General features: G+C 37.0%; 1 protein-coding gene across 1 annotated transcript; it reads right to left on the minus strand.

Moving 5' to 3' along the window:
* Positions 1 to 465: 465 nt before the first annotated feature.
* tbc1d10ab (TBC1 domain family, member 10Ab) lies at positions 466 to 16,143 on the minus strand. The gene is made up of 9 exons (XM_079410056.1): positions 15,279 to 16,143; positions 8,639 to 8,735; positions 7,736 to 7,843; positions 5,414 to 5,520; positions 5,207 to 5,321; positions 3,696 to 3,761; positions 2,198 to 2,387; positions 1,393 to 1,547; positions 466 to 1,021 (listed from the first exon to the last, which is right to left on the minus strand). Exons 1-9 carry the CDS (start codon positions 15,470 to 15,472, stop codon positions 593 to 595), a joined length of 1,461 nt encoding a protein of 486 aa, XP_079266182.1. The 5' UTR covers positions 15,473 to 16,143; the 3' UTR covers positions 466 to 592.
* Between the last annotated feature and the right edge of the window lie 3,561 nt (positions 16,144 to 19,704).

Consider the following 19,704-nt stretch of genomic DNA (forward strand, 5'->3'; position numbering starts at 1 on the left):
ATATTTGTCAGTCATAAATGAAACCGTTCAGATTTCCGCACTCAAAAAAAAAAAATTTTTTTTTTTAATATATATATAATTATATTCCAAGTGCACTGATTCAAATTGCTTAGAATCAGCATAAATCTGTTCATTTTCAAAATTGATTCAGTTAAAAAGTATGAACGTGGTTCAAATTTGCCTTGCTGTGAAATAAGCAATATTTGTTAAAAGTTAAGTTAAAAAGTTATTAGTTAAAATGTATGAGATCGAAATAAATTGCACTCGCTCACTAGTTTAAACAGCATGAGAACATCTGCATCTAGCGCAGCTCAGCAACGCTTCATTTGGAGATCTGAGAGTTGGTTTTGGCTATTAGTCCTTCATTTCATTTCCAAACATGCACATACACATACACAGATAATCATATAAACAGCTGAGAAGCTCATGATGTAGTTTCATCCTCCTGTGTGATTGTGACTCCCATAAGTATGCTTTGGTCCAGTCGTGTCATGTGATCTCCCCTTTGATGCCAAGTCCTGAGAGAGGGGAGGCAGATGTTTCTGCACAGTAAACATTCAGCGGTCAGCACTGGCGTCCCTCTTCCAGCACTTTACAGGTAGGTGTCGTGTTCAGTGCTACTGAGACTCTGATTGGAGCCCTGCAGGAGCGTGTCTTTCTGCAGGTGCTGTGATTCGCTGGGCGAGAGGTTGTCACTCAGTAATGGTGGGTTGCTAGGTAGCGGGTATGGATTAGGAGGTGGAGAGGTGCTTTTCGTGTCTTTTATCTTCTCCGTTTTTATCTTTTTAGTTTTTTTCCCTTTCTCTGTCTTTATCTCAGTGGTCTGTGGTACTTCGACAATGATTGTGGGGTTTTGTTTGAGGTCCTGGCGACTGGGTGGCTCAGCGGCCATGATGGCTTTGGCGCCGTGCATTCTGGGAGGGGATTTACAGTGCAGCTCTCCATGGGTCTCCTTCCAGCGCCGGAGCTGAGAGAGATGCTCCTTCTCTATGTCACGCTCAGACACTGCCAGTTCAATGACCTGAAATGGTGGGCATATATGGTTTTTAAAGGTAAGTAACAATAATAAACCTGTACAAAGTATATTTAATTAACTTCAAGTGAGGATTATTAGATGGCAAATCAAATTGTATCGATTAAGGCATGCATGTGCAAAACGTAACCAGCATGGGGAGACAAAGGCTATGTTTGGCTACTGCTGACTACATACAGCACAGTATATAATGCATACTGCCTTCTATTTCCATTGGCAATATAAACAATTCCAGAGGTGGTAGTAGTGCTACATTGTTACTCAGCATGTAGCAACTCTCAGGAAATATTTAATTCATGTTTAAAAATGTTTAAAAACTAAATTGAATTACAGCACATAAGTGTATGTGTGTGCGATACCTCTTGCACTAGGAAAGCCTCCTGCATGTATCGTGGCTCAATTGACCGGAGCAGCTCCATGGTCTCATACTGGCCCTGACACGCTTTCAGTTTCTCCTGAGATCCCAGCATGCACTTCAGCAGCACCAGACCCACACGGAAGATGATCTTCACTCCTGCAATGCACACAGACATGCATGTCCATGAAACAGAGTAACAGTGTAAGTTAGAAACGTCTGAACTGCTTGTATATCAGAAAGTTTCATAATTGATTGGCAATACAGCAAAACATGCATCCTACTTTTTATTTACAAAAAGAAAAAACAAAGCAATGGAAAAGTATTAGTATTTCTTCTTAATTTAACATGCTTTAATTTTCTTATTTAATTTTCAATATGTATTTTAATACATAAATATTCAATGAATATTCTTAATCTATCAATCACAGTTAAAAAGTAAATTTGTGACAAAAAAATTTACTATATGGCAAATAGCAATAATAAAATTATATGTGTGACAGCAAAAATAAATAAAAAGAAACTAAGCAGCAAAAAAAAAAAAAAAAAAAAATACACATTAAAAAATAAAAATAAAAGTAAAAACCACTGAACTTTACTAGGACATCTTGATGTCCAAAAGTAAGCATGTTAAACATTTACACTTCCACCTCTGCAAAACGTTGTTGCAGTCTGCATGTAAAAGTCACAAGTAGCAAGGTGTGAATCCAGTGAGCTGTCCACAGTTTTTTTTAAACTGTGGAGGGGTGCGGTATCAAGAAAGGATAAAGTGCACGCAGTATCTAATTTGCCTTTAGAGTGAGTCTCACCCTCACAGAAGAACATGTCCCACATGCGCAGGACAGACGCCCAGGGCAGCGTCCTGGAGAAGGCACACATGAACCACTCGGTCATGTAGAGGATAGGGTCAATCTTGTATTTCTTCAGATGCCGGTGAGCCACCGGCGACACACGCTTCAGCAGAGCGAACAGGATCTCGCCGTCTAACTGAATGGCCTCCTGTGAAGACAGAAGTGAGGAGGAAACAAGATGACAGTGAAATCTGGGATGTACCATTTCCCTATAACAGCTTTTCATTTTAAAGAGATTCTCAAAATGTAAATTATATGTGGTGATTGATTTTGCTGATAAGTTCCTATGATCTGACGCTCTTGCAAATACAACGTATTTACATTGATGTGATAAACAAATTTTGTGACAGCAATGATTCACATGTTTAAAACCGAAACGGTAAGAGGAAACCCCCCAGGCTGAAGAGAGTGAGAACGAGTGATAGAGCGAAAGCAAGATCCTGATGTTGGTTTAATCTAATTCATTCCATATCTGCCGCCCACTCTGCTCCTGAAGGCCAGACACAAAAGTCCTCACATAAAGCTAGCATTGCACGATTCTAACTTTTTTCTTGCAAATGCGTTTATCTCACAATTCTGATTTGATTCTGATTCAGAATTTTGTGATATAAACTCACAATTGTGAGAAAAAAAAATCGGTAACAATTACCGAAGAATTACCAAAGAATGACTTTTGGATCTGTAAAAATAGCAGTTTCCCTGGTAACACTGTACACAAAGCAGCACTGTGCTCACAAACGCTGCTTTATCAGACATTACAGGCATGATGAAATGAAAATGAGACCAATCGGACCAATCACCACAGATTAGCGTCATGCAAAGGAGGAGTTTGGAAAAAATAATCGAGCAAATCGTTTGGGAGTCGTTGAGGTAAATAAGGTAAAAATAAATGCATATTGTAAGACAATGAAAGTGTTTTTTGACCTTGCATGCATGTCAAGCTGTTGTTGGGGATCCCAAAACCAAAATATGAACCTTCCATTACCCATAATAGGGGCACTTTAACATAATTTTTTACATTTTATACCTCTTAGCAGATTTTGACTCTCAAACTGCTTTTTGCATGAACAAACAGAAGCCATAAAAGTAACTATTGTGCTGCATGAGTCTTGCTGAGACAGGGTACTTCAGGCGCAGTTTAACTAGATGAGCCTGGTTAATCAGTTCTGCTGAGTTAGACAGAATGTAAAGTACAAGAGGAGCAACCCTTGAACTGTGATCCCTCTGGCATGGGACAGCTCTCTACATCAGCAAATTTCCCTCGGCAGAACAGTGTAGGTGAATGTGATTACAAACGCCTCAGACATCCCACAACAACACGAGAGCATCAGCAGCTCGTCAGGGATCGATCATGTGTTTTATCAGGGTGATTGATTGCTCTCGTGTAAATCTGAGGGTTGACAGCATGTGGACTGAAGTGCTGAATGGAGGAGGACTGTGTATTGTCTCCACTCACCAGGCCTGCGCTGTAGTATCCAGGCAGGTACTTCTCACAGATCTGGACCAGGCCCCAGAATGCATCCTACCAGAGCATGACCATAAAAGAGTAAAAGACCAGAACAGGGTATGAGTTTAGCTTGCTTCTTTACTCAAATAATTAAGACCATTGAAACTAATAAATATTATATTAATAAAGTAGGGCTGTCAGTCGATTCAAATTTTTAATCTAATTAATTACGTGTTGATAAAATTAATCAAAAATGATATTTGGCTATGAAAATACCCCCAAAAGATTATTTAAAGCTATTTTTGTGTTAAATGAGAAAGTATTAAGTAGACATTACAAATAGTAACTAAAAATATTTTATTTGATTCAACACAATTTATTACACATAAATGTTTAGGCTACAAAGGCCTAACATGTACTATGGAACATAAGATAATTTAAGAAAGTTTTTTTTTTTTCGTTCATGCAATGGAAGTCATTGGTAACCAAAACAGCTTTGATACCAACAGTCTTCAAAATACCTTCTTTTATGTTCCACAAAAGAAAGCAAGTCATTCAGGTTTGATTAAATGATGACATAATTTTAACTTTTTGGGTGAACTATCCCTTTAAAGTTGTGTTTTTATGCAATAATACTCTAAATAAGAAACTAAAACTACCAAATGAGTCATTAATTCATTTGATTTGTTCAAACGGCTGATTCATTTAGGAATGAAGTAAGCGGCTCTCTTTATGAATGGGTCTTTGAATCATTGATTCACCCGATTAGTTCAAAACGTGGATTCATTCAGAAACGAATCACCACTATGTTGCTTGGAGAAAAAGGTAGTTTTTTTATCGCAAAACTGAGCAAAAACAGACAATATTGTGTTTAAATTATAACAGCATTAACTTCCTATTTACTCAACTGTTGTATAAAATCCCATTTGAAATCGTATTTGAGACAAAAACAGCACTCGTGTGATATAGCTTATCATATGATAGAAATATGAGATAAAAACTCATACAGGAATATTTTTGCCCCAATATCTTGAATTTTAGGGCATTACTGCATTTATGAAGTTGTTGCCCTGCATCATATTTGTCAACAGTCAACTGTATGAAATGTAAGATGATGTACAGGTCTGGGGGCAGGGCCAGTGCGTTAAAATATTTTAATCGTGTTATTTTTTCATAACTAAATTAGTTAACGCGTTAATCTGACAGCCCTAAATATAATACATTAAAACACATTAAAACACAACCCATTTCAGTTGCAACAAATAATCTGCAAATATTATAATGCATTTTAACTTTGGTTTAAATTATTTATGAAAATATATATTGTATTACAAAATGCATTATGAATATACTTATAATGCATTATATATAAAGCCTTCAAATAAAGTGTTACCAATAGTTCTAGTGTTTTATTCTAAGACATAAAACAGTATAAAAGATAACTGTTTAAATCAAATAATTTATGAGATGCATTCAAACTACAACAAGGACCATCTGCCAATAATGGACTGCTGACTGACCTCAGCAGGCATGTGCATGAGCAGCACTGCGGCTATAGGAGCTTGAGCCTGACAGTAACCCTCCTCTGGTCTGTACAGAGTGTACGCCTTCAGCACTCGGAACAGATCCTGCTGCCTGCACAGCGCACACGCACATGACTAAATTATGTAACAGAAGCAATGGGGTTCAAATGGAGAGGCCCGCAGGTGAAGAGAGGGCTGACTTACCCGTGGCCTCCTCGAGCTACAAACATCTCGTGGAATGGAAACTGTCTGTGGAGGTCTTTCTCTATCACATCCAGCCATTTAGGATCTCCAGGCTGACTGTCCAACTCCTGCCACATAATCAAGAGCTTTTTATAAAATACAGACTGTTGCAAAGCAGCTTCACATTAATAAAACATTATAATAAAACATTTAATGAATTATGAAATGAATACAATTTCTGCTGTAAAGCAGCTCTATAGAAGGCAATAGTGTGGTTATTCAGCTCGTGTCAGTTCAGTGGCGATTCTATTCAGATCAATAACAGTGTTAATGTTGCAAAGTTAGCATCATTATTCAGCTCAATTCAGTTCAAATGTTGTTCACATTTGATGGTGTCGATGGTGTCGTTTCCATTACCCTTCAAATTGCGCAAATTGAAATTGCGATTACTTTGGTTTTTCGAATTGGTTTTTCAGGCAATGTGAAAAAGGAATAATTCGCAAAACTGTAATGGAAACGTTTTTTTCGCAATTACAGGTAGCATGGTGTACGTAAAATGTCATATGATCAGTCTTCAATGTACTATAACTTCCAAGAAACACTTAATACATGGCCGATCTAGAGTATAAGGGGCTTTGCCTGCCATTCATGCTTAGACAATTTACACTGCACACGTCTGCGGCGCAGAGTGGCTCTCATACGGCCACCGGAGTTGATCTCAGCCACTCTAGTCTATGCTTGTGTTTATATGAGCCGCGCCGCACACGTTTCAGAAGCAGCTCTCAGTACTGCATTTGTAAAGATACAAGCACGCGCCTCCTTCGATTAAATATAGCCAAAATCTGTCAAAATCCCATCAAATTCCGTTGCCATGAAGAGAGGAAAAAAAGTTTTTGTCATATAACATCGGTTAATAGAAACACGGTCATTTCACAATACTTTTTTATCGACATTTATAAAATATCGCCAAAGTTTTGCGCAAATCTGTAATGGAAACGCGCCTACTGAAATGTTCAATATTGAATGAAACATATTGATTTAAAAAAAAATAATAATTTCTATGCTTTCTGAAACGCTTCGATTTTTACAAAGCTCATCGTTCTGAGAAGCGAGGCGTGCTCCAGCTATCCAGTGCGTTGTGATTGGCCGAATACCTCAAGCATGAGACAGAAATGTTACGCCCCTCACCGTATTGTGATGGCGTTTCAGGGCGCGAGTCACACAAAAACCATAAAACCCATTACAAACCAGGCATCCAGTGGGGACATAATTACTGATTATACTTATACTGTCTTTTTACACGTTGCGTTGCATCGCCCTGCGTAAACATTACCATGTCTGCATTTGTGATCGGAGAAACAACAAACAACAAGCACTACTCTACACAAAACTCGCGTTTGAATCGTCAGTGGCAGAAATGTGTTTACAGTGGTCAGAAGCGTCAGACTGTCCTTTCAATGTTGGAATTGCCCCACTTTATAGAAACAGCCTTTGTGCAAGCCAGCATTGTAGCTTCCAAGTTCAGGAAAGAGTCCTCCGTAAAATGCGCTGCACTCACTCTAATATTTGGGTTGAACTGTTCTGGAACAGTATTGTAAATACAACTTAACCACTGATTTCTAGTTGTGTCCTCTTTTGGAAGCCCAAACAAAGTAGTTTCGCTTTCACAATGAAACACAGCGTCTCCAGGACATGGCGCCGGCGGCAGCAACAACACTACAGCGAGAATAATAGTTCTGCCCTCTTTCACTGTGTATACGTTTGGGCTGTGTTATGAAAATCTTCCCACATCGTGACGTAGAGATGTGGGGCATGTTTGAACGAGCCGTTTTAGGGGGCGTGGCAGAGTCTTAAGTCAAGTCAAGTCTGCTTTATTGTTCCACATGTACGGCACATACATACAGAGAATTGAAATTGCGTTACTCTCAGACCCTTGGTGCATACAGTTAACATTTAAGACACTGACAGTAGACTTTCAAATACGGATAAATACAGTTTAAACATATGTACATACAACTATACAGATATACAAATGAGGACACTTGTAGAAAAATAAAGAAAGTAGATAGATAGATAGATAGATAGATAGATAGATAGATAGATAGATAGATAGATAGATAGATAGATAGATAGATAGATAGATAGATAGATAGATAGATAGATAACTTTGATAAAGAATATCTCTTGGGTTTTGAGACTTTAGTCTTTGCAACTTCAGGGATTATTAAATTTAAAAAAGCCATGCCTTAAAATCTGGCTAAAAATACAGCTTCTTAGAAAGTGGTATAATTAAATAGTTTTAGTACAGAGCAGTGGTGCTATCAAAGGTTCAAATGGACAAACCTGAAATCTTCCCGGATTCTGTTCTTTCTTCACTTTCCCACCAGAGAGATAAAGCCACGCACGACCTCTGAGTGATGGAGGGATGCCCTTCTGACAGCGCAGCTTCACCTTCAGAGAGACATAGAGAAAGACTGAGCTTGTACACTTGCATATTAGGACGAACTATGACCTTTAGTCTTAATTCAAATATTAAGTGAAACTAAGCAATTGCATTCGCAAACCAAGTTAATACTTTTGTGTGAGAGTGATACAAACCACCACCAACACCAGAACACTCTAATGTTCATTTAGAGTGCTTTCATAATTCACTACAGCTCAAGAAATAGACATAAAAGTGTATTTCATTTCTACTTTTGCTTAATCGGATGGTAAAATGTGACTGGAATAATTATGGCTATCGTAAATAATCATGACAGGCCGTGTTGAGTAGAATTACAGTAATTATGCACGAGCTGCTGATGTGGCATCTAGCTGCTGTTAACTAGAGAAATGACCAACTCTGTGTTTTGTCTGCAAGGTTAGTTATTGGAGAGAAATTCAGAATCAAGAGAATCATAAACTAAAATTATAAAAGCAAAATGACGTTTAACATTATTGTAGAAACAACATTTATGACAAACAGGTTTTTAAATGGCTGATGTCTAAAGCACATGGCTAGCCAAAGGCCAATATAAATTATATAATAAGGAGTTCTGTTGGCGGATATTTTGTGTGGGTCTGGTCACAAATTTATCTGATTTTATTAAACAGTTTGTGAATTTGGAGGCATACGGTGTGAGATGTGCTAACTCCTAGTTGTTGAGCGTTTTATGAACAATTGAAGCATTCGCCAGGGAATTTGAGCTATTCAAGAACAAAAATAAAACCTGTGGATAAACACAGGTCTGTTTGTCAGAGACCAACCTTCTTGTGTTTTTTGGCCATCCACTTGTCCCAACTGTTGAGCATATCCAGCCATTTGGCTTCTCTCTGCCGGAGCACGTCTGGAGGAATATCAGCACTGCATTGAGAGAGAACAAAGAGAGATTAGATCTTTTATCTGATATAATATGCATGCAAGTACACCCACGCATACAATATCACGTTAGCAAATATAGGGTTGGAAACAGAGGGCCGGTTCTTGTTCAGAACAGATGTTCATGACATTCTGTTCTCTTAACGGTAATGGGTCATCGGCACTTTTAAAAATACTCAGTGTTTTCTAGAACACTATTCAGCAACAGAGCATTTTTGTTACTGAATCGACAATGTTGTTTGAATCAGATAACTCACTCCCTCGCTGCACTGGCCAGAGGGCTTGGTTACCTTCATCATGCCCCACTTCGAAACGAGAAACCTGTTACTGTGTTATGTGTAGTCAAATATTCATATCTTAGAGATGTACAGAAAACACCTGCAAACAGATTCAAATATAACATTAATGGAATCAGTGACCCTGGATTTTTTTAAAAAAAGTCATTTTCTTTTGATTCTCATCCCTATTACATTTAGAAGCTCATCCTTATATATATATATATATAAACTCATCCCTATATTAACAAAATGGGGGTTTATTAAGGAGGAGTTTACACGACACCATTTTCAACTAAAAATGAAAATGCACTAACTTGCGCATTTTTGATTGTTCATTACATCACAACAAAGCAATTTTGGGGCCTGAAAATCCAAACTTTTGAAAGCGGTGATGTCATACGGATGCATGTTACATGTTCAGTCTATAGGTATTTGTACGTGCACAGACAGTATTGATTTTATACAACTAACATCGCCATACAGGCTTGGCATGAATAACAGTATTTTTAGATATTTGTGCGGAGTAGTGTAAACAGGAATCATTTTGATGATGTTGTCGTCTGTACACAAAACTTTTAAAAAGCACAAAGGAAAAACTTTGCTGTTTTTATTACCATCGTTGTCATGTAAACATACCATTAGAAATGTATCCCTATATATTAATAAACTCATCCCTGTATATTTACAATCTCATCACTATTTAGTTACAAAATAATCCTTACATATTTACGAATTATCTTTACAAAGTCAATCCTATTTTTAGAAACTCATTCCTATACATGGAGAAGCTCGATAGCTCTTGACCTGATATGTCCACGTCAACGGTAAGGCACTGTTTGAAAAGAATAACGTGGGTGTCAAATTCTCTCAATTGAATCCGAGTACTGTAGGCGTCATCATATGTTCACAGTAGGATCTTCAGAGGGAAATCCAAAACACAAGCTGCTTCCACTGTAGAACAAATATCACCCATTTTCATCTACAACCGTCATGTTTAGCAACTTAGTAACAGTGCCTTCAAATGTATTACTTGATTGCACAATCATAAAAAGTGATGGGATGTTAATGTTTATAAGAACGTTTTGAACAGAGCGGGGGAGATCTCTGGGGAAATCCGTGTTTCTGGGAATCTTTCTGAACTTGTGTTCTGTCTGATTAAGTGACCCCAGCACCTCGGCCTGAAAGGCTCTTTATTACATCCAGCTGAAAGACACACCCTTAATTGAGTGCATTTATATTAGATTTAAACAAACAAAAAAACACAAGAAAATAGATTACAGACATTTAAAGTAATATAACAACAAATAAGTAACTTTTCTTCAGAAAATATTAATTCTTGTCTTTGCATAACCTGCCACAAGGCTGGAGTCTGTCTAAATACATTAACCTTAAAAAGAGCATTAGCAACAGCACTTCTAATGGCTCTGGTCCTGCTTCTGTGTTTTATAACTGTAGTGGTCGGTGGGAGGTGGACTGACTCATGTCAGAGAAGTTACAACATATTAAGCACTGAAGAATATTTTAACAGTGCCTTTCTTCATCAAATGGGACAAGATAAGTATATAATGAACATAGCTTACACAATTATTACTCAATGGCATGATGCAAAATGTTTTCTGGATCTGTTATTTTATTCAAAAATAAATCAAAAGGGTATTTTGGCACCTTTTTGTTATTTCTTAGAAAAATATTAACATCTTATTAATATATATATATATATTTTTTAAAAAATGGCAGCCACAACAAAGGCGACCAATATGCAGAAAGAAAGAAAAAACGGAAAATGATATCATAGAGAGGACCCATGCAGACCCTTATGACTGTGTTCTTCAAACAAGATAATTCGATCTTTTTATGGCAAGGTTCAGTTACAAAATGTCATGTGGTACAACTCTCTAAAAGTTATAAATTAATAAATTAGGATATTTATAAAAACTACTTTTTACCTTGAAAATTGTTTTAAAAAATACTGCTTAGAATGTGCACACATGGATTTAATGTGTAAGGGAAATATGTTGTTTAACGGTTACACAAATTGACATTTGTGACCCTGGACCACAAAACCAGTCTTAAGCAGCATGGATATATTTGTAGCAACAGCCAACAATACAAAATTAAAAATTATAGATTTTTCTTTTATGCCAAAAATCATTAGGATATTACGTAAAGATCATGTTCCATGAAGATATTGTACATTTCCTACCGTAAATATCAAAACTTAATTTTTGATTATGCACTGCAAAGAACTTAATTTAGACAACTTTAAAGGCTATTTTCTCAATATTTGGATTTATTTTTCCACCCTCAGATTCCAGATTTTCAAATAGTTGTATCTCTGCCAAATATTGTCCTAACAAACCATACATCAATGGAAAGCTTATTTATGCAGCTTTCAGATGATGTATAAATCTGAATTTCAAAAATTTTACACTTAAGACTGGTTTTGTGGTCCAGGGTCATATTTTTGAAGTCATTCAATTTAAACTTTTTTTTGAAAACGGTATAGAAGTTTTTCAAATTCATATGGAATTAACAAATAAAAAAAGACGACATTTATAAGAAAGTGGCATAGATTTTGAAACACTTTTTCCTTTTCTGTATTGTAGACACTTGTTGCTTATGATGGAGGAAATGTATGTTATGATGATTATGGATGAAAAGCATGTTATGAAAGTCCATCCCTGAGCCCGAGATGCCAAGGGATCCAATAATCCCCTGGCAAAAGGTCAGTGACAGGACATGCTACGCAAACCCTGATGGCTCACGCAGACGCTCGGTCTTGAAATGGAAAGCAAATATACTCACACACACGCAGTGTGTACACAGATTACGCAGTCCAGATTGGATTATCGTCAGCGATCAGACTACAGATGATTGCGGTTGTTTAGATCTATGGAACAGAAGCAAGGCCTGCTGTTCGCCTGTTTACTTTTCCTGTGAATACCAGACGAGCAAATTATGTTCTGCTGAAAACACAGATACAGTTGACTGGAGTTGAATGGAGGATGGGCTCATGAAGTACAAGAGGAATTGACTCATGGAAAGGGTTGAGGTCCCTTTGAAGTATCATAAAAGTACACAAAAAGTGTTTCCTTTCACCCTATAGAAACATTCTTCAGACCAGTTAGTAGAAGAGGAAAACAGGAAGCACATGACTGCCAAAAAAATCCGCTCTCTTTCCTTGTCTGTTCCCTTCCTGGTGCTCACTAACACATAGCTAAAGCCAAGTAGACAGACAAACTCTGATTGGTAAAATAAGAACTGAAATGGTCAATGTTAATATATTACATGGATAGTTCATACCAGACTATAATATTCTGATTGGATGAGTCACGTACACCATCCAAAAACAATTTATGCCACAGGTTCCAGTCAGCTTGAATGAAAAAGCTCCTCTCAGAGCACATCAGAAGATCCAAACACAGATAAAACTCTGTCATGTGCGCTCCAAACATGAACTGGTGCACTAAAACGCTCCCCAGAGGCTTGGCACTTGGTTTCATCTCCATGGCAGTAGTAAACAAATGGAGGGAAACAAAAACCAAACAGTGAAATGTCATAAGTGAGTCAATAACTCTCCATAGAGAAATGAAATTCATTGTCAATTGTGCAGACAAGCTGTCCTTGCAGCATGAGAACAGCCCTCTTTCTCCAACAGACTTTAATGTCATTAAATATGAATTATATTTTTGTCATGATGGTCCACAGAAATCACAGAATCCTCAAAGACCTCTTTTATACGATATTGGATGGGAAAGAGAGAAGAAAAGGCTATTTTCTAATAAAAATGCACACTTTTTCCAACTAATGCAATCCATTTCTTATAGCCAAGATGGAGCATCAGCAGAATTCTGAAGAATGGATTTTTTTTTTTTTTAATGGTAAAAAGGAGTTAAAAGTATTACACTTACATGTCTTTCAAAAATGTTCATGTTTTTGAAAGAAGTCTATTTTATGTCCACCAAGGCTGCATTTATTTGATCAAAAATACAGTAATATTGTGAAACATTATTTAACTTTAAAATAACTTTTTTTATATATATATATATATATATATATATATATATATATATATATATATATATATATATATATATATATATATATTTTAAAATGTAATTTATTTCTGTGATCTCTATCTCTGATTTGCATCTCAAGAAACATTGTGCTGCGGATTATTTTTCAGGATTCTTTGATGAACTGACAAAAGAAAGAGTAGAATTGAAATGTCTTTCCTGTCACTTTTGATCAATTTAATGCATCCCTGCTAAATAGTAGTAATTTCTTTAATAAAGAAATAAATAAACATAATTGAGGGCCTTTCTCAAGTAGATGTGCATTCTAATAAAATATTTTTTGCCAAGTAATACGTAAATTTCATTGTATTATACAAGATGCGTTACATGCCAAAAAATTACACAAATGAAGACACAAGGATCAGCGGATGTGCATACATTTTGGAGTTTCTGTGTGGGCCAGCTAATACTCATAAGAGTTTAAAACAGACTGCATGGCATTCTGATTTGATTTGTTTTATTTTTTCAGCAATAAAAACTATTTAGATGCCTGACCGCCACACTATTGCTTGTTGAATGAGCTGAATGAGTCACTGAGCGGTTTTATTTCAAAAGTGAAAACACTTGCAGGGAGGTTCTGCCAAAACAAATCAATGAGCAATTCTGAGTGCTAAAGGGAGTTCACAGCATGAGGGGAAACTCCTGCGTGAGTCTAAATGAGAGACTGGAAAGAAACACTCTGTTGTACAGGGAATAAGAGATATTCTTCATGTGAACTGTAGAGGACAGATGCGTCTTTCTGCAATTAATTCAACAGCAGATTAATCTGATCAGTGCATGGTTGCTTGACTAAACAGAACTGCATTGTCCACAGTCATTAGAGACACTCATGTAAGTCAACGCAAAACAGACAAGTGTTTGTAATAGCTGCAGAAGAGGAGGTGCAGGCAATTTACTGGATCATCTAGAGAAAAAAATTATAATTTGGCATGAACATTAGTTTGTACAATAAATGCAGGTTTAAGACTAATACACTATATGTTAAAAGACTTTTTTTTTATTTAAGAAATTCATACTTTTATTCAGCAAGGATGCATTACATTGTTCAAAAGTGACAAGACATTCATAATGTTACAAAAGATATTTCTTCTATTTATTATAAATCATTTACTTTTTAACTTTCTATTCAAAGAATCCTGAAAAAAGTATTACCATTTTGATTTCTGAAGGATCATGTGACACTATAGACTGGAGTAATGATGCTAAAAATTCAGCTTTTTATCTCAGAAATAAATTACATTTTAAAATATATTCACATAAAAAAACAATTACTTTAGTATTTCACAATATTAGTGTTTTTTTGTTTGTTTTTTGATCAAATAAATGCAAACTTAGTGAGCAGAAGAGACCTCTTTCAAAAACATGAAAAAACTTGTATATGTATGTATTATTATATAATATTATATATGTATGTGTCCAAAATCTCTGTAATGACACATTTTACACTTTGTGATAAAAAAAAAAAGTTTATAAAATAAAAACATTATCAAAAAAATCAACACCTATGTCAGTAATTGGACACATTAAAATAATTGTGTAAGTTATTTAAAAAAAAAAAAACTAACTTTTTAACTCACTAATTCAGTCCTTATTTATTCTGATTTACAAAAATTTGATTTCACTGCATTTTAACAAATGCCAGGAAAAGGAAAGCAAATGATACCAAACAGACAGAGCTTATAATATTATATAACAACATCCGTTCGGTCTTATGTGGATGGAGGAATGTGAGCTGACCAAGCACTTCTCAAAGCTAGTCAGATTAGAAGAACTCAGCAAGACTCACTGGGGACTTCAGTGGTGTTATAGACCTGTCAACTCATCTGCGCTCACACGGACAAGAAAGAAGACCTGCAGGACAGACCGTCCTCAAAAACAATTCAGTCCTCTTAATGAAAACACTCATGAAGGTGTGAAAATGTGGCAAAATCCAATAAAGCATAAAAAACAGCATGCTTCACAGTAACGTTCACGAGTAAGTCATTACATAATGCATCATCAGTAGCTCAAGGTCATATTTCACAGTGAAGAGTATAATATAATGCAATAATATCTGTTAATGTTATGAATGAAGAGTTACTAATACACTCATAGCTACTCTAAATCCCGTTTCTATAAACAGTTTTTAATAGTGTCTTTCTTTTTTTCCCTTCATAAGTGTAACAGCTACTCACTTTTCTCCTGTGCTTTGTTGAGCTCCTCCTATGAATCCGTATTTGTCGGTCTGGATCTCCGTGTTGGCGAAGCCGTTGAGCTCAGAGTCTGAGCCCAGAGAAGAGCTCTCGTGCTCGGCCAGACTCTCCACCGTGCCCCGCTGACTCCTGCTGTCCTTCCACTGCACTCCGTTACCCGACTGAAGCTTAGCCATGCTGAATATGAGCCGCAAACGCGATAAATTCACTTGCTTGTGGCCCAAGCCAGACTAAAGTGTGTTTTGACACACAGATAGTGGATTTCCTCCTGTCACCCGCCTCAAACTATCAACACACTGAGATTTGAGCCTCACAACCTCCAGTGATACTAACGATACGCCATATCTGATAGTAACGACATGAAGTAAAACTCAGGTTTAGATGACCCTGACAGGCCATTGTTGATGTTTACTAGCTATATTTACAAACGAGAGTATGACAGAAGACACATAAATGAATGCATTAAACTAGCTTAACTTCGCTAAGTAATAATATCCCTCTATCTGAAAAAAAAAAAAAAAAATAGCGCTTGACTGGTAATTAATTATGGTTCAAACTAAATGAAACTCGACTTATTTGTTTTCTGCCAAATTCTGTCAAACAAACCACAACTGGAAGAGTTAAAGCTAACACGCTAACCCGACATAAAGCGTCGCTTGACAACTCTCCGTATAAACGAATAAAACTCACTGTGTTGCAAAGTCAGCATTTGTATCATGTTTCTGACGCCATCGTTTTAATCTTATTTGATATAATCTGTGTTTACGAGCGTTTGTATGTGACTAACCGACTGGCTCGTGCTAAAGTGGCAGCCGCGAGCTTTAAGGGGGCGTGGCTGATTATGCGCAGTACAGCGCGTGTCTACAATGCAGTTATTTACATCACCAGCTCTAATATTTTTTATCAATAAGAGCATAAAGATTTTGACATACATATTTTTATGTTGTAAACAGCGGTTTCATGTAATTTACAGTTTTATTATTTTATGGCGTATTGCATTTAGACTGCCTAATTAAATTAAAAAAATAAATAATAATAATAGTTATTTATTATTTTTATTAAATAATTATTTAAATTATTTAGAGAACCGGAGGGACCAAGAAATCCTCAGTGGCTTTCCAGTTTGGCTGCTTGCCACAGTGCTCAATGTTTAACCATGTATCGCCTTTCATGATGGCAAAGCAATTATACAGTGTATCCCTCACATGCTGTTCTCATGATTGTCATAAGAAAGTCATGATGGGCGTGCAAGGTCATGCACAGATAGCCTACGACATTCAGATGTAGTGTGTGATTCTAAAACGCAAACCCTCTGAATGTATCAGCAAATAGAAGTAGAGATATTTTTAGATTTCAGAGCTGGAAGGCCATAATGGCCAAAAAAAAAAAAAGCATTCAATCAAGGTTTTGGCTGCCCCCCGGTGGATGACTCAAATATTATTAATTACCAGAGGCAAGTGAAGCTTTATTGCGTTAGTCAAATTTAAAGGAATCATATATATGAAAATAAAATAAAATACATAAATACAGGTCACTGCGGTAGGCCTATATTTTAACCCTCTATGGGATTCACTTTATATTCTTGCTATAATTATAAGGACTTTTTTGTTGTCGCCATTATCTGTATTTTTCAGCATCTTCTAAAATAGTAATTCTTGTAATTATTTCTATACAGCGAGTCAATAAGTAAAGTCAAGTTAAGATGCATCACATTACTCACTTTGTGGTGAGTAAGGAGTTTAGAGTTATCAACAGTTTTTGAATGCGATTTATTGTGTTGATTATGGGACAGCGACTATCTATCCCGTGGAGAGAAAGCGGAGGAAGGAGATGAGTGTGTAAATGGGGTCCGGTTCCCCACTGACCCCCACCGACCACACGGCGGCTCTCCAACCTCATCCTGACCAGACGAGATGGAGGCGAGCAGGAGAGAAATGAGGATATGGTCCTCACTGCAGAACACAAGATCCAGGGGGCGAGGTTGGATCCAGATCCAACTCCTCCCACCTTACATATACCTACACCTACCCATCTCCACCCCTTGACCCCTAAACCCACCCATCCCCGCCCCCTAGATCTTTGTTCTGCAGTTAGGGGCTACTGAAAGAGTCAGGAAAAAAATAGGAGGGTTTGCCTCTTTTTTTCTTGTTTCGCTTCACTCAAATCCACCAGAGATCAGGTGGAGTAAGGTGAGGTGCACCAGGATACTGATGCTGATGGTAAATGATGAGCTCTGAACAAGTCTTGGTCAATTGCACACAATATAAAATCACCATCACACGCTGTAACAATGCAAATTATTTTTCCCTTTGATAAATGTTTTCCTCTAGAGGAAAATTCAAAGAAGTTTCATATTTAAGATTCCCTCTAAATGAACAATTAATATGAATATGCAATATTTTATTGCTATAATTTGATTAAAACAAGCTTTTGGTTGATATTTCTCTCTTTAGATCAGAATCCTAGCTATACAGGACATCATCTAGAGCAGTGCTTCCTAAACCTGTCCTGGAGGCCCCCCTGCCCTACACATTTTGTATGTCTCCCTTATCAGAAACACCCAATTCATGTCTTGCAGCCTCTACTAACGAGCTGATGAGTTGAATCAGGTGTGTTAGATAAAGGAGACATACAAAATGCACAGGGCTAGGGGTCCTCCGGGACAGGTTTGGGAAGCACTGATCTAGAGGACAATGATCATCAGGAGCCTCCATCCAGTGTTCCTGATGATCACTACCCCACTGCCGACGAGGACCAGCAAATAAAGGATGTCCAGCCTTGAGATCAGGACAGTCCAGTCAGTCTGTAAGCAGATCCGAGTGCATCACATCTGCTGAGCCAGCTGGACTGTGACCAGATCATGAGGATCGAGGGTGTTTACTGTCATAAGCCAAAACATAACACACATGTGCGAACACACACACACACACACACACACACTTCTTACAATTTAATTTTAATGTGTGTACAGTGGTGGCCAAAATGATTAGAACACTAGTATTTTCACCAGCTAAACATGGTTTTAAGACAGTTATTTCTACATTTTATTGTAGTGTGTCAGGAAATATCAGTTTACGTTTCCAAACATTCATTTTGCCATTAATTGTAATAATCCAGTGAGATTTTTGTTTGCACAAGGAGTGTTTTCCACACAGAGATCTGATCTGATCATCATCCAGTCTGTCTGGAATGACATGAAGAAGACAGACTAAATCCAGAAGAACTGTGGCACCGTCTCCGAGACGTTTCAAGAAGCCAACCTGCAAAGCTACAGCACTGTTAAAGGGATATTTCACCCAAAAATAATAATTCTGTCATTAACACCCTCATGTCGTTCCAAACCTGTAAGACATTCGTTCATCTTCGGAACACAAAATAAGATATTTTTGATGAATTCCGAGAGCTCTCTGACCCTCCATGATCAAGGCTCGGAAACGTAGCAAGGAGATCGTTAAAATAATCCATCAGTGGTGTTTACATATGCGATACTCTCCAAAATGGCACTATAGCGTGACGTGGACTCGTGGAATAGACGAATTGTTGAATAAAGTCATTATTTTAGTTTTCTTTGCACACAAAAAGTATTCTTGTAGCTTTGTAAAATTACGGTTGAACCACTGATGTCACATGGATTATTTAAAGCGATGTCCGTGCTACGTTTCTGAGCTCTCGGAATGCATCAAAAATAACTTAATTTGTTTTCTGAAGATGAACAAAGGTCTTACAGGTTTGGAACGACATAAGAGTGACAGAATTTTCATTTTTGGGTGAACTGTCCCTTTAAAAGTTTTAGGCATTTTCCCCCGGTTTCACAGACAAGGCTTAAGCTAGTCCCAGACTAAAATGCATATTTGAGCTGTCTCAACTGAAAATATCTTACTCTGACATATCTTAAAATATGTCAGTGTCATTGTTCTGTGTCAAGATGCACACCTATAATGTTTTCTTCTAAAGCATTTTTGTAAAAGTTGTTTAAATATTTAATTTAACTAAGCCCTAGTCCTGGCTTAAACTAAGCCCCGTTTGTGAAACCGGGCCATAATGTCATAAATAGATTTTCTTTATCAATTAACTTCTATTAACTAAATTAAATCAACATTCTGTGTGAGCATCCTTTGCATTTAAAGCTTTTGCCCTATAGTTCACTTGCACATCGTTTTTCAGGTAGCTTTGCAGGTCGGCCTAGGTCTCAATTTTTATGTACACGACAGCACAAGTTGTACTTTTATACCTTATGAAAAATGTTTATCTAATTTCTAGAATTTCGAATAGTGTTTCAGGTCGCCAAGTAGGTCATGGTATAGAGGGTCAGCCTTAGCGTCTTGCAAGGCTGGCAGGCCTTGGTTGCATCTGAAACCTTGGCTTGAGGCGGTAGTTTTAGCATCTTGTGGAACTACTCACCTAGGAA

Source organism: Barbus barbus (genome assembly GCF_936440315.1).
Source record: "Barbus barbus genome assembly, chromosome: 47".
NCBI classification, from domain to species: domain Eukaryota; kingdom Metazoa; phylum Chordata; class Actinopteri; order Cypriniformes; family Cyprinidae; genus Barbus; species Barbus barbus.

Excerpts from the sequence above, each read along its gene's own strand:
- tbc1d10ab (XM_079410056.1), bottom strand. The coding sequence starts at position 15,472 with ATGGCTAAGCTTCAGTCGGGTAACGGAGTGCAGTGGAAGGACAGCAGG. Across the intron at positions 8,736-15,278 it reads CAACAAAGCACAGGAGAAAA|TGCTGATATTCCTCCAGACG; the intron begins GTGAGTAGCTGT and ends CTCTCAATGCAG. Across the intron at positions 1,548-2,197 it reads GGACATGTTCTTCTGTGAGG|GAGTGAAGATCATCTTCCGT; the intron begins GTGAGACTCACT and ends TGTGCATTGCAG.